The following is a 16,919-nucleotide window of genomic DNA, read 5'->3' on the forward strand; positions in this document are numbered from 1 at the left end:
ATCTTTTCCATTTCAATAAATTAACACAGCAATCAATATAATCATAACCTCTTGAACCAACAAATCTTTGTTAATGTTTTCTAAATGCTGTTAACCATACAAAAAAATGGAAAAATAAGGGGAAACCCATAAAAAGAACTTTCTACTTTAATTTTATAGAAATTTCTGCATTCTACAATGTCTTTGAACAATTGTATGAAGAGAAGTTTGCAAAGTGCATCATAATTGCAATACCTCCCATTATAAATGTTAAGCAATTTTTTAGGCTGATTATTATTGCATGCATTTACAAAGTATCGAGTTGAAATTAATAATTAAACTGTAAGAATAAGGAGTTATTTATTAAAATTTTCAGAATGCATGTGTACAGAACAATAATTTTGTAATAGCTTTTCATGACATTAGACAAATAAAAACAATCAAATTATTATTTACTAATTAAGTAACATTTTCACTAACCTCAAATTCCACCATAGTCTTTTTCATGAGATCAATATCAAATATCATCATGATTAATTCTTGGATAGGCTTTTTAAGCTTGGAACCAGTTGCATCAAGTGCTTCCAACTGTTTCTCTTTCTGTAAAACAAAATTATTTATTATTCTAGACCAACACAACAATTGAACAGAATGCAAATAAAATTCTTTTAATAAATTGATAAAATAACTCTCTCTGATCAATATAATTATTATATTCAAAGGATATGTATCTCTTTTTATTACATGAGAACTGACCACCATGTATTTCTTAGTAACCTACTTTAATTTTTCACAAATTATTTATTTAATATTTTTTTGACCTTATAAGTTTTAATTGTCTTAAAGCAGTTTTCTAAAATTTACTGTTTTTTTAATATCACAATAGCAATACATTTCATTCATATTTTATGAATTTATTTGTCAGCGAATGTGGCTACTGATACAAACTCTCAAAAATTTAGAAATTTGACACTTGAAAAAAACAAAAGAGTTCAATTCTAGCACAGTTATCAAGATGTGCCAGATGAATCAAGTTTTTAGTTGTCAGCAGACAATATTATGTTTTAGGTGATGTGAAATGTATAAAAACGGTACGTATTTGTGGCAAAAGATAGTTACATGGGTTTTGAGTGTGTCAGTTGTAGTTGATTTTCTGTAAGTATTAAATAAAATGTATTTGTTAAAATTTTGATGACACCAAAAGCTATACTGACCTCATCAACAACTTAGAATATTTGGTGTATTTATTGGTTTCTCCTTCAATTGAGTTATTGATGAGTATCAATATAAATTCAAAATATTGGGTCATTCCAAGAAAAATCAACAAGGTGGATGGACAGCCATTCATAACCGGATTGACTGGGATTTTCATGGAATTTGGTATGAATTCTGTTGATAGGGTTATGAGAAAATACTGAACTTCAGAACACTATCATTAACCGTTTTCTTTTTAGAGCCCTTCAAATTTAATGGCACATTTTGACTTGCGGCACTAGTGTTTGGTTGATAAAACTTTGTTTCTTATTAAGGTAGAATGATAAACTTGGACTTATTTTAAAGCTTATGTGATGCTCATTCGTAGATATACAAGCCTATATTTACAAAATTTTTATTTCAAGGTCACTACATTTGACAAGATATTCAGTCACTGCCTGAGTCAAGATATTCAGTGTTTGTTTATTGACTGCTAAGTATTAGTGTACTTACTTGAATTTCAGAAAAAATCTTCAATTTTTTTTATTAAAAATATATTTCATTCATCATTATATTATAAAATACAACAGTAAATCAAAAATAAACGGGATTTTACTTTTAAAAAAATTTATTTATGAAAAATAAAAGGCAAATATAATTTATTTTTCTACATAGTCGCCTGCTTTAGAAATATATTTTTCCCAGTGAGAAGGAAACTTTTTTATTGCAGCATCACAGAATGAAGCTGGTTGCATCAGGAGCCAATTGCGCACAAATTCTTTCATGCCATCTTCAAATTGTTGCCCTCCTACAGCTTCTTTAAGCGACCCAAACAAATGAACATCACAGGGCAATAGGTCCGAGTTGGAGGGGGATGATCAAGTTGAGGCCAGTACATCTCTTTTAGTTTTGAGACTGTTAAGAGCTGCAGTATGGGGCGTGACATTGTCGTGGAGGAGGATGGCCTCGTCTTTTGAGGTGATATGCAGCCCTCACCCTCTTTCAACAGCTCGCAGTAGTAAGCAGCATTGATTGTGTATCGCTCATAAAAAAAAATCAATGAGAAAAATGCCTCACTGGTCGAAAAAAACGGTTGAAAGAACCTTGCCAGCTGACAGTCAAATTTTGGCTTTCATCGGAGCTGCCTCCCCCATACTGGCTTGTTTTGACTAGGCAGTGCAGTGGTAGACCCACATTTCATCACAGGTGATAGTCTGACTCAAAAATTCTCACCATCTTTTGCAAACCTTGCTGTAAGCCGTATTAAGTTATGGGAGCTCCCATAACTTAATCCAATCTGTTCTGTAATTTTGGATACTCTCACCCATCAATTGTCTTCAAGAATGTCTCGAACTGTGTAAATGTTTTCATCTGCAGTGCTGGTCCAAAGATGGCAATCAATCATGTCGCTGATTTTCCACTCATTCTCGTCTTTCTTTGAACTCTTTATGCTAGGCAAACATACAAGTCCTTGATAATGTTTGGTCCCTGAACTACGCAATCTCTGGAAAATTTCTGTCGCTTGAACTCCTTCACGAGTAAGAAATTTTGTAATTATGTGTTGTGCAGTGGAGGGGTACACCTGTTGCTCCAATATCGTGAATGTTACTGATAAATCGGTTGGGAGTGTGGAATGGCCGACTCTCCCCACTTCTAATGACTCCACCTAAGCAAAAGTGCGGGCCCAGTCCTATCAACTGTAGACGCTCAGGAACAAAAATTTCATTTATATTTGATTTATCCTTACAGATGTGCAAATTTGAAACTGGGACTGCATTGGGACGAAGAGAAAAAAAGTGTATCAATGTTTTCACAAAAAAAAATCTTTTTTTGTGTGGTTTTGAGGTGGTAAATATTTAAATTTTTGTTGGCTGAACTAGCAAAATCAAATAAAATGTCTGGCAAGAAGAAACCAAAAGTAATGAGGTAATATGTTGCTCATTTGTTTTGTCTAGTAATAAGGAATAATATAACTCAACTCTCAATCAAATGACCAATGATGATTGTTTCGTTCCATATTGAGCTGTCCGGTGCTGCGATTTAGTGGGTGCTAGCACTCACTGGCAAGTTAAGCTCATACAATCATTCTACGTCAGAATCCTATGCACTGTGGTCGTGTTTTCATTTAGTTCAAGGGGACTCATAGTTTCTTGATAATGTTTAAGTTCAATTATGACTAAAGTGTCATATATTCTTAAGTTTAATGTAAATATTGTAATTCAATCAAAATATCAAGGGTAACAAGATATTAAATATAACGATTCAAGAAGAACATAGCATTGCTTCATTTCATCATCTACCATCTCATCAAAAATAAGTCCACACTAACTCTAAATTCTACCATATCTCTTTATGGTTCTCCGTCGCTAGATCAAGTTGTTGCCAGACTGAGGGACAGGATTGTCAAGTCGCCAGATTAAGGAGCCGGATTGGTCGAAGGATTCACAAGGCAGGATTCGTAAGGTCGGATCAAGCAGTATTTACAATTTATTTATAAGCAGTGTTAAATAAAATTATTAATGTTTCATAAAAACCGTGCAAATACTAACTTCTTAGAACAGTGTATTTAAAATATATAAGTGTATAAAATTAAATATATTCAAATGGGTTGTAACAGGCAGTTACTTGCAAGACTAGAATGAGAGCAGGTATATGAAGCAGTCTTCAATACCGGTTTTGGTTAGAACTGTACGGCATATGCACACTCACAGTTCAAGTTTCGTCTTGTTCGTCGACATGAGGATAGGCCAATGCCAACTGATAAAATCATATCGAATATACATTCAAGCTATCTTGTTCATTCAACTTTAGTCATAGACAATAATCTAACAATATTACTTTGTATTCAACCTTATCTACTTTTACTAGTATTATTTTATAATAAATTAATTTCTTATAAATATAATATTATCTCTGTCAATATTGTAATTCCAGTAAAAATGGAATTTAAAGATTTAATTAAGAAATGAGGTATTATGAAAAACTGCATAGCAAAATTAAAAACATTCATTGATAATTTCATGTCCGAATCAGACAATTATGATTTGTTCACTATAAAATTCAATAAACTATTAGAATATGAAAAAACATTTTTGAAGTTCAATCTGAAATCTAATTGCATAAAGATGCAACAGATAAAGATTTAGAGGATAGGGACATACATGATAACATTTTTGATAAACTTAAATTAAAACATAAAAAACTAGAAAATCTTTTCAAAATTTCAGGTGTAACTGAATCAAATAAAATAATTAATAAACCCAATCCAATTACATTAAAACCTATACAAATTGAGCCCTTTCATGGCTCATGGATGTGAGAGCTTGGCATAAATTTTTTGATCTTATTAATAGTTTAGTCCATAACTGCAAAGAATTTTCTGTTGAAAGATTTTACTACCTTACAAATTTCTTAAGGGGTAATGCTTTAGATGTAATAAAAAATTTATCAGTAACATCTGAAAATTATGAAACTGCAATAAAATTACTTAAAGCTCGTTATGACAACAAACTAATTGCATCTAAACATGATATGGAAATTATTAATCTAAAACCATTAAAAGAGGAAAATTCTGAAAATTTATCTAAATTCATTGATCCAAATTAATTCAAACATTAATGCATTAAAAAATCTAAATATTGATTATTTAGAATTTATTATAATACAATTAATTACTCAAAATTTAAATTTGAATACTTTAAAAAACTGGGAACAAACATTAAAAGGTAATGAATTTCCGAAGTTAGAACAACTTATTTTTTTCTTAGAATCTAAGCATAAATTACTTAAATCCGCATTCATAATTCAAGGTAATGAAAATGCGCAGCCGTCTAATGTAGGCTTTAGCGGCAAAAAATATGATTAATCAAAACCTAGTTCTAGTAAAAATGTATTTTATGTAAATAATTCTATGTGCGTATTATGTAAAACTAGCAACCATAAATTGTATCAATGTGATAAATGTTTGAGTTATAATGTTAATGAAAGGAAAAATTTTGTATTTCATAAAAAAATTATGTCTTAATTGTTTAAGTAAACAGCATATTGTAAAAGAGTGCCCAAGCAATCGTATTTGTAAAAAATGCTTATGAAAGCATCATATGGTAATTCATTTAGATAAAATGCTGCAAGAGGCAGCAAAAAAATCTTCTAAGCCAAATCAAGCTCCCCCGATTAATAATTCATATTGCACTTTAAAATCAGAACCTAACAAATATGTTTTACTTGCAACAGCTGTAGTTAACATCAAGGATAAACAAGGTAATTTCATTCAAGTCAGGCTCTTACTTGATTCTGCTTCGATGATTTCATTTTGTACTGAAAGGTTTGCTGCTAAACTTGGGCTTCAAACCAAACCTGTTTTGATGCCAATCTCAGGTATTAGTAATTGTTACTAAATCTAAGCTAAGTGTTGATTTAAATACTAATTCTAGTTATGAAAATTTTAATTTTTATTTGAAATGTCTTATACTGCCATCTATTACAGGTTTGTTACTTAATGATTTTATGAACGTAACTGACTGGGAAATTCCTTGTCACCTTTTTCTTGCCGATCCTAATTTTAACATTCCTGGGCCAGTTGATATTCTTCTACAAGCTCAATATTATCTTTCGTTGCTTAAGCCTGTTCAATTAACTCATAATGTTAATCATACTATACTTCAAGAAACCCATCTTGGTTTCATAGTCTCGGGTCAAATCCCTATTAAATCTAGTAAATGGAAAAATTCAGATTCAATATCACTTTTTGTTAGCAATGAACAACTTTCCTCTCAATTAGAGTCATTTTTGGAGATCTGAAGAGATCGAAGATCGTTTACCGACCAAGGAGGAATCTTTCTGGAAAAACATTTCGTTGAAAATACCTTTCGTGATCACAAAGGCAGATTTATTGTATCTCTTCCTCGTTAGGAAAACTTTGCTTTAGGATTCGTATGAGAATGCAAAGCATCGTTTCAATTTGTTACATCGTAGATCTCAGAAAAACACTAAACTTAAAGAAGATTACTTCCATTTCATGAAAGAATATCAAGAATTAGATCGCATGAAACCGGTAGATTCATCTCAGTGTCAGGCTCCATCTGAAATCTTTTATTTGCCCCAGAACGCAGTATTTCGTGAATCTTCCACCATTACCAAAACCAGAGTAGTATTTGATGGTAGTGCAAAATGGCCGATCACTCAATTCAATTCTTGCTACAGGTTCAGTAGTGCAACAATATTTATTTCAATTATAATTCGTTTTTGAACTCATGGCTACATGCTATCAGGAGATATTCCAAAAATGTAATGACAAATTCACATTAATCCTCAGATTTTCCACTGCAAAGAATCCTATGGTATGACAATAATAACTCATCAATCATTCCATACAATCTACAAACAGTTACTTATGGTTTAGCATCTTCAAGTTTTCTAGCTACAGGATGTTTGATCAAAATTTCTAACCAAAATGAAGCCTCCTTTCCTAAAGCTTGTCGATCAATCAAGCAAGATATTTATGTTGATGATTTGCTCACTGGTTGTGACAACACTGATCAGTTAAAAGAATTGTACAATGATATTTCGTTATTGCTTAACAAATACGGAATTTCTCTGCATAAATGTCATTCAAAAGTGCCTGGTATGTTTGAAGATTCTGATTTATTCATCAAATTAGAAAAAGACAAAAAACATCAAGACATTTGGATTATCTTGGGAACCTCAATATGATGATTTCATTTATCAAATCAAACCAAAAGATAATAATATTTCTTACACTAAACATTCTGTTTTATCAATAATTTCTTCATTGTTTGATCCTTCGGGTCTACTTGCTCCTGCAATTGTTCCATTTAAAGTGTTCATCCAAGAGTTATGGTGCTCTAACCTTCAATGGGATGAAGTTCTTCCAGCTCCACTGGCTGAAAAATGGAATTCTCTGTATTCTCAGCTCAAATCGTCAAGTAATTTCCTAGATCCTAGATTAGTTAAAATCAGTAGTTTCCCTAAGAGTTATCAATTGCATGGATTTTGTGATGCAAATAGCAGCGCATATGGTGCTTGACTTTTCATCAGATCTGTTGATAGTAATGAACACACTGAAATCCACTTGCTGTATTCAAAATCTAGAGTTGTTCCTGTCAAGCAAATCTCTGTTCCAAGGCATGAGTTGAACACCGCTCTTCTGTTGTCTCGTTTATTCAATAAGTTTAAATGTATTTTAGGTAAAGATTTGATTCAATCCATTTTTGGTCGGATTTTAAAGTAGTACTTTTCCTGGTTGTCTTCGCTTCCTAATAGATGGAAGATATTTGTCGCAAATAGTTTGCGAAATTCAAGAGCTAACTAAGAAATGCTTATGGAAGCACATCCCTTCAAGGGATAACCCTGCAGACGTCTTGTCATGTGGTTGTATACCGGATGTATTCTCTTTACAGCTTTGGTGGAATGGTCTGTCATTTCTGAAACAAGATGAGGATGCCTGGCCATCCAATCCGCCTATCATTTCTATGATTCCGCCAGATTCGCTCAAGGAAGAGAAGTCTAGCAAAACTAATGTGTTTTCAGCTCTTCTTCAAACAACAGAAACTTTCAAAACCATTTCTTCGTTCATAAGAACATTAAACATATTTTCATACTGTCGTTGCTTCATTTACAATTTAAAAAATAAAAATATTGTATATTGTCATATCTTTCTCCGGAAGAAATCAATTCCACATTGGAAATTCTTGTTCGTCAAACACAAGAATTGCACTGTAATAAAGAATTAAGCAATTTAAGGAAAAATGTTGCTGTGTCAACGAAAAGCAAATTAGTTTCTCTTAACCCATTTTTGAATCAAAATGGTATCATTCGTGTCAGAGGTCGTTTAAGTTTTACAGACTTGTCTTTAAATGCTAAACATCCTATAATTTTAAGTCCTCATATTCATCTCAGTCAATTGATCATTTCTCATTAACATTTAAGATTATCCCATGGAGGATTACAGTTAATTCATTCCTCACTGGTGTTGATTATGCTGGCCCAATACTTAACCATTACAGTGGGTGGCATACATCTGATCCATCTCCACTTACTCCTGGACATTTTTTAACTTTCACTCCATTAACTTCCTACCTGATCCTGATTTCTCAAGACGTTAATATAAATAGACTTCTAGGTGGCAGCTTATACAAAAGGAATTGAAAGACTTTTGGAAAACTTAGTCAAATGACTACTTACATTCCTTGCAGAAGAGGAATAAGTGTAAAATTTCAAATATAACATTTGTGTTGGCAATGTAGTTATAATCAAAGAAAGTAATCTTCCTCCACTGATGTGGAAATTGGGAATAGTTGTTGAAGTATATCCAGGTAATGATATACTAGTTAGATTAGTTGATGTGAAGACTAATAATACAATAGTTAAAAGAACTATTAATAAATTGATTGTTCTTCCAAATTTAATTGCTTGCAAGGACATAAGTTACGCCAAATGTAATCAATGATATTTATTCAATGTAATCCTCATGTATTTGTTTTTTTTAAATTTATTTTGTTTGTAAGCTTTGCCTGTAGCAACATTTGATTTATTGCGGTAACTTTAATTTTTGTACTTTCAATGTTTATGTAATTATTTTATGTATTACTCTTTATTTGCATATTAAGTTTTATTTCATGTAATACATCATAGAATTATAATAAAGGTAATTATAATTGGAAGGCGGTGTGTTCTGTTCCATGTCAAGCTGTCCGGTGCTGCGATCTAGTGGGTGCTAGCACTCACTGGCGAGTTAAGCTTACACAATCATTCTACATCAAAATCCCGTGCAGTGCGGTCGTGCTTTTATTTCAGTCCAAGGGGACTCATAGTTTCTTGATAATGTTCAAGTTCAATTATAACTACTGTCATACATTCTTAAGTTTAATGTAACTATTGTAATTCAATCAAAATGTCAAGGGCGACAAGAAATTAAATATAACGATTCAAGAACATAGCGTTGCTTCATTTCATCATCTACCATCTCATCAAAAATATAGTCCATGTCCGCACTAGCTCTAAATTCTACCAATGATAGAGTGTAATTAATACAAATTAAAAGACAAAATGTATTGAAGCTTACTATATCATCAGTTTAGTCATAGTCTGTGTCCATTGTAAACAATATTAAATATGACCTAAAATATTTGATTTATTTGTGGAATAACATAATGCAAGAAAGCATGAGCACTATAAAAATATGTCTGCCCTGAAGTCAAGATATTCAGTGTTTGTTTATTGATTGCAAGTGTTGGTGTAGTTTAGGTACTTAGTTTTTTTAAACTTACATATCTTTTGAAGTATGCCAACATTTTACAATAATAAACGTTGTAATCCATTTCAAGAAGTAGATTATAATAATGTTACTAAGAATTTAAGAAAAGTGTTAAAATGGATGACACAAAAAAAATTAAAGTTTAAAAAGTAACTGGAAGGTTTGTGATAAGCATTGGAAAAAACTTGCCTCAATTAGTAATAAAACTTCAGAAGAAGCAGATAGATGATGGTGAAGAAGACTTTTATGATGAAACAAATTATGTGTTATACAGGCTAAATGAGAGTCTAGTGAATATTGGGGAATCACCTATAAAATCTAAAAGATTGCAAAATAAAACATATACTGCCAAAAAGACTGCAAAAATTGAATCATCAGCAAGGGAAAAAATATTCAATGAAACTAAGAAAAACTCTAAAGACTTCATATCAAGTCAAACCTGATAGTGAAATCTTGGTACAGTTGAAAGAAAAACATCTTAAAATAACAATTCTTACTCTTGTTTCATGAAGTTGGAGCATCGAAAAAGTGGAAGATGAATTCCCAGAACTACCAATTACATGAAACAACAGGCAAAACAACTAGTTAAAGAACAAGGGACTGTCATCACCAAACCCTAAACCTGGAAAGTGTCTGAATCAAAACATATTTGGATGTATTCAGGCATTTTATAATCAGATGATGTAAGCTGTGTAATGCTAGGCAAAAAAAAAAAAAAATGTGTCACAATCAAATTACCTTGTGGAAACATTCAAGTTCAAAAAAGACTATTACTGGCTAATCTGAAAGAAATACATCATCAGTTTAAAGAAGCTCATACAGGTATTAAAATTGGGTTTTCTACCTTTGTTGCTTTACATCCTAAAAATTGTGTTTTAGCAGGTGACAGTGGAACTCACAGTGTATGTGTGTTATCTATCAGAACAAGAAATTTATGTTCGATGAATGTAAATTAAATTATTTAAAAAAAGAGTGCAACAATCATTTCACTTATAAATACTGTGTGGCACAAATTATTTGCAATCCACCTCAAGAAATTTGTTACCTTGGCAAATGTAAGAATTGTCCCCTTCTGACAATTTTATAAACATTTTAGATTCAATATTTGTTGAAAATTCTGTGGACAAAGCAACTTTTCAGCAACAGACATCAACTGATTGTTCAAGTTTAGAAAAAGTAAAGAAGAATGTAGAAGATTAGACGTTTATTGAAAAACTATCAATTCTTGTATGCCATTCATTCGTTGCTTCTCAGCAATGAATGAGGAGTCAAACATCTTAAAAAATTTAAAACCTGTAACTGAACCCGGAATCTTTATCACATTATGCGACTTTGATGAAAATTATTCAATTCAATTTGTGCTACAAGATGAAACCCAAGAGTTTCACTGGAACAATCAACAGGCTACAATTCATCCTTTTGCTATTTATTTTAAAAACCAAGAATTTGCAGACACTAAATGATAATTTAGTTATGTTTGACTGCCGTAAACACGACACAATATAAGTTCACTTTTTTTCAGAAAAAACTAATTAAATTAAAAAAAAAAAAAAGTATAATATTGTGAATAAACTTATTTAATTCTCAGATGACTCAGCAGCACAATATAAAAATAACAAAAATTTTGTGAATTTAACTTATCATAAGGATGACTTTGGTGCCAAGGCGGAATGGCACTTCTTTGCCAGATCACATGGCAAGAGTTGCATGTGGTCTTGATGGTACTTTATAAGATTACTATCAAAAGCAAGTTTATGATGCTCAAACCGAGATCAAATATCAGCAGTCACTCAGCTTTATGATTGGCTTGGTCAAGTATTAAAAATATGAATTCCATATTTGTTTCAAATGAATATCAGAAAGAAGAAAAGTATTTAACAAAAAGAAAGAAGTATCGTTTAACAAAAGTGGTGGTGATTCCAAGTACTCAAAAGTTGCTTGCTTTTTTACCAGTCAGGAAAGGATGTCTTAAAACAAAAATTATTACTGAAAATGAAGAATATGAACATAAAGTTAGTTTTCCTGAAGTTTCTGATATAAAAGGTTTAATCATGAGCAATTATAATGGTGGTTGGTTTATTATTCATTTATTATGTATAAATGAATCGACAGAAGTGAAAGTAAGTTTTCTTCATCCTCAAAGTCCATCTCCTTCTTATGTTTTTCCAGCACAGTGATATTCTAATATTACCTCGACAGGAAGTACTAATGAAAGTTAATCTGAAAACTGCTACTGGACATATATATTATATATTATCTGAAAAGGAAACTACTCAGGCAAATGAAAAACTGACAACAAAATAATCAGGTATTTCAAATAAGTACGTAAACACTCTTTTAAAATTTAACTTAACAATAACTTTGTGGTATAATTTTTAAGTAGCAATAAAATATCAGATTACATTTGATTTCATTATTATAAAAAAATTATTTTTATTAGAAACATTACTTTGAAAAATTAATAAGAACATTAGCATTAATCAAAATATAAGTGCTGTTGCTGTATTTTATTGTTAAACTATAGTTAAAAATTAATACAAATTAAAATATCTATTTAAAGTAACAGCTACCAAAATGAAACAGTTAATTTAAGAATATATAAAACTTTAATTTGAAATTTTTATTGATTTAACTTTTTTTATGTAATGTAAGATTTTAAGACAGTCAAAATATCCAAATCATAAACACCACAACTGTAATTATTTAAAGACATACAGTGTATTTTAATTATTAGTCGTATGATTAATATTTATATTATTATAGCTTCTTGTATTAGGAAAAAAGTCTTGAGAATTATAGCTTATACATAATTATGTTTTACACTTGAGTTTTTAGATCATTTAAAAATGTTGAGATTTATTGTTTTACTTAAAATTATTAACTTAATTTCACTTTTAAGCATAAAGTGTAATGATTTTCAACTCATTTTCACTTAATATTCACTGCAGTCTTGTTATAAAACTAATTAGAAATTTAAAAAAAGTAAATTTTGCTAAAAGAGTGAAACACATTTTGTGAGAAGGCCTCTAAAAACGAAAAGGTTAATGATAGAGATCTGAATTTCAGTATTTTCTCATAACACTATCAACAGTTAATTCATACTAAATTTCATCCCAGGTGGTCAGGTTGTGGGCCTTGTTAATTTAACCTGTAATGACCAGGTTGGAAAATATATCAGAATCTTGTAAATTATTATTATCATGAAGAAAATAATATAAAACTTACCGTTTCAGCATCGCCATAGTCAACGCTAAGTGGGTACATTTTTCCAGAAATCTTATGGAAGTTTTTATGATTTTCCCACATATTGCCTGTTTTATCTTCATATAAAACACGAAACTGGTGCAAAGCATCAGCTATACTTTTATAAACATCCAGTTTAGTACCACCAATTGTTGTACCAATGCGCCCCCAACTTCTAAATAACCAATAACTGTAAACAAAAATGGTTTAATAGTCCATTGTACATATGTTCTCCATATAACTGAAATTTGGCATGATTATTCTATACGGAAAATAACTAAAAATTATTTTGATGCACTACAAGAAGGTATTATAAATTATTGAAGTTTCGATTACTGCGCTGCAAAATCACATAATGATCTTATTCGTGAAGACAGGGTCAAAATTTCCCAATTTGCTATTTTTGTGTAATATTAGTGTTGGAACCATGCATTCAATCATTCATGACATGCTGAATTATTGCAAAACACGTTTGAGATGGGTTCCAAGACTCAAGCCCAAAAGACACCTGGATTTGCATTTGTTCTGAACTCAAAGAATGGTTTGAATCGTATGAGTATAACAACCTATGATGAAATGTAGATACATCATTTCGAGCCTGAATACAAACAGCAAGGCCTTGGGGGAAACACTGATTCATCCACCATAAAAAAAATTCAAAACTCACGCCTCAACCGATAAAGTGATATTGATGGTCTTCTGGGACTTGCAAGACCCAATTTTTAGCGACTATTTAGTAGAACAACATACCATGAACAGTGAGTACTATTCTAATATGCTCCAACAGAAAGTGAGACCTGTGATAAGGCGAAAACGTCAGGGCGCTTCCTCAAAAGGTCTGATTCTCTTCCATGACAATGCATGCCCCCACATTGTTCAGAAAATGAGAGAAATACTTGAGAAGTTGGGGATGGGAAGTGTTGCCACACCCCGTACAGCCAAACTTTGCCTCGTCTGATTTTCATTTGTTCAGCCTGCTCAGAATTTTTATGTGGCAAGAAGTTCGACCACAATGAAACAGTCAAAAAAGCGGTACATGAATGGTTCAAAGAGCAAGGTAAAGACTTCTACACTATGAGAATTAGATAACTCTCATAACAGTAGTACAAGTGTCTAAATGTTGCTGGAAGATATGTTCAAAAGAAGTGTAAGTTTCATTGTCATTGAATAAATCATTTTTTCTCTACATCAATTTGTTTTGTTAATTATTGAATGTCCCTTTCATAACTTTAACAGCATGAAAAATCTTTATTTTATTTTTCATAAATATACAGTGAAATCTCTCATGGCGACCACCTTTATAAGAGAACCACTTCTGTAAAAGACCAGTATTTCTTGGAATGTAAATAAATTGCAGTACTGACAATGTTGTTATTGCAATCTAAGGTGACCACTCTCTAACTCGACTTAGACCATCAAATATTTATTGAAGATGACCACTAACTTGGTGCTTCATTTTGGTATAAAACTAAACGTTAGTCACAAATTTAATAGCAGATTAGAAGAAAATTTTAATTTAGTACAAAAATTTTTCAGTCATTTACAAATAAATTTAATTTAAAAAAATAAGACAAAAAAATGTAGATCTACATCATGTACAAAAATATAATACTTTTTCATTCATTTTTATAGACATGTATGCCCAAGATGATTATCACAGCCCACTTTATAGAACGTACCATTTATAAACGTTACAAAGCAAACAAAAACAGTATGTCTGCCACCAGCTAGTCAGTAGCAGACAGAATTGATTCAGATGGCAGGGCAGGACTTCAGTTCTGAATTTATTACAACTGCATTCAAATGAGTTATACATGTGAATAGTATGTCTCAGTTTAACGTTGTTTCCTTTTATAATCTTTATCATTGTACAGTTTTTTATATTTCTTAGTAAAATGTCAGGGAAAAACAATAAATTAGAAACATGATTTAAAGTTACTCAAGATGCTGGCTGTCTTGTTTTATAAAATTTGTGTAGTGGAAGTGAATCAGTCCGTGAAAACATAGCGGCAAAGTGGTTGCAACAGTTGCCATTGTTAATAAAAGACTACAATCTAAAGAATATTTACAAGCTGATGAAATGGGACTTGAGTTTTACCAACTGTCAATGATGTTCAAAGGTACTAAAAAAGTAAAACAGAGAATAACAGTGATGTTGTGTCAATGCTATAGGAGAAAAGAACCTTCATTAGCAATAAACAATTTGCTGCGGCCAAAATGTTTCAAAAATATGTCTGAATTGAAAGTAGAACGGTACGCAAACCTAAAAGGCTTGGATAATGGGGTTAAATTTTCGCTAATCAGATTGAAAATTCTATGAAAAAATAAGACAGAAAAATGCTGCTAATTTTGGTTAATGCCCCATGTCACCTGAAATTGTCAAGTAATGTTTATTGTTTTTACCTGCTAACATTAAAAGTAAATTATAATTATTAATAATTATTATTCACAATTAATAGATTTTTGAATAATTCAGTTTAAACTTCATTATCACCTTGAATAATGAGTATTCTTGTAGCAGTTATCGACAAGTTCAGAATGTAGATTACTCGATTCAAAAAATTTCTTCGATAGATGTAGTGGAATATGTAAAGGAACCATACATTAGTGAGGACGAAAACACAGTAAAGTTTAAAGAAAGATGGTACTGATTACGAGTTATATGAGGAAGAAAATATGAATGAAGAAACTGTTTAAACTGAAAATGAAGTTGTAGAACTAGGTCAACAGATCGGCACTGACACTGATGTTCACTTTAATGAAGATGAAAATGATTGGGAGAAAGAAATTCTGGATAAGCATGCAATATTTTTACTTCAAAAGATGCAGAAGAGATTACAATGGAAAAAGATGAAGAAATCCCAGCTGTTCCTATAGATGATGCTTTAAATTGTGTCAACAAATCAAAACTAGGTCATAATCTTGGTAATAATAAATTATCAACTTTCTTTATGAAGTTCAAATTGTGTTAGAAAAGGAAGTGATTAAACAAATGACAAAGTCAAGTAGGCAGACTTCGTTGAATGAATACTTGCAAGTAGTAAGTGCTTTTAGAGGTAGTAAATAAAATTTTGTAATACTGTATTTGGTAATAACAGTAATTTTCAACACACACTTCAATTGTTTTAAATAAAAAAAATTATTACTCCCTCATTTTCAGTTTTTATTTCATATTCAACATTTCTTATTTCTATTTTAAAAATGTATTAATGTGTTCTGAGAATCTGTTTAATCTTTTTCCATTATGTCATTAACCAAACTATTCATGTATATGTTATCCATGAATTATTCATGTATATGTATGTATATTGTATATACAATACAAACAATACAAATAACAGTACAGTTATATTTAGTTGTTTGACTAAATTTTGTAATTTTAATGAAATGAATTTCTTCTGTACTTCCAATGACTTTTTTTATTTATTAAAAACATTAATTTTTGTGAACCTTTAATGAGAATTATTATGACCATAATAGTACACCTTTAAGAAATTATTACGACCAAACTAAGCCATGTTTTCTAAGGCAAACATCTCTACGAAAGACCAAAATTGTCAGGAATCAAAGCTGGTCATCTTAGGAAGATTTCATTGCAATCATAGTAACAACAATGCAATCATAACGTTCAGTGTATTGCTAGAGACAAGATGGTGTTTTCGCTAGATGAACGTGTTTTCATTATTGAGTCGTACTTCAGTACGAAATCAGTGGTTGCAGTGCAAGATTTGTTTCGCCATAAGTACCCAGATAAACCAACATCAGTATTAAGGTTAGTTGCAAAATTTAGAGAGACTGGTTCTGTTAATAACAAGGAACACAAAAGATCTGTGTCAGTTTTGAATAGAGATACAGTCACTGAAATCAGACTGATTACTCACCTCACCAAATAAATCGATCAGACGTTTGTCTGCTGAAATTAATTTGTCTAAATCAACTGTTCATCGGGTGACCAAACAATTACAATTACGACCTTATCGCATTCAAACGGTTCATCAACTTCTTGAGCCCGACAAAGAAAAACGGCTACAATATTGTCAATGGTTCCGTCGATTTCTGCATGAGGGAATTAATGTTATGGATTCGTTATTTTTTACAGATGAAGCATGGTTTCATTTGAATGGCTACATAAACAGCCAAAACAGTAGAATTTGGAGTGCTGAAAATCCCCACGTTTATCACGAAAAATAATTACACCCGCAGAAGTTGGAAGTGTGGTGCACGATAT

At 31.2% G+C, this 16,919-nt stretch overlaps 1 protein-coding gene across 1 annotated transcript in view; it reads right to left on the reverse strand.

Moving 5' to 3' along the window:
- Parp1 (Poly-(ADP-ribose) polymerase) overlaps positions 1-16,919 on the reverse strand; it is a 103,613-nt gene that overhangs the window by 22,580 nt on the left and 64,114 nt on the right. Inside the window, exons 12-13 of the mRNA XM_075356070.1 lie at positions 12,674-12,881; positions 460-579 (exon numbers count right to left, since the gene is read on the reverse strand). Of these exons, the coding sequence (XP_075212185.1) occupies positions 460-579; positions 12,674-12,881 (328 nt within the window). The remainder of the gene's footprint in view (positions 1-459; positions 580-12,673; positions 12,882-16,919) is intronic.

Source organism: Lycorma delicatula, chromosome 2, assembly GCF_047948215.1.
Source record: "Lycorma delicatula isolate Av1 chromosome 2, ASM4794821v1, whole genome shotgun sequence".
Lineage (NCBI taxonomy): Eukaryota > Metazoa > Arthropoda > Insecta > Hemiptera > Fulgoridae > Lycorma > Lycorma delicatula.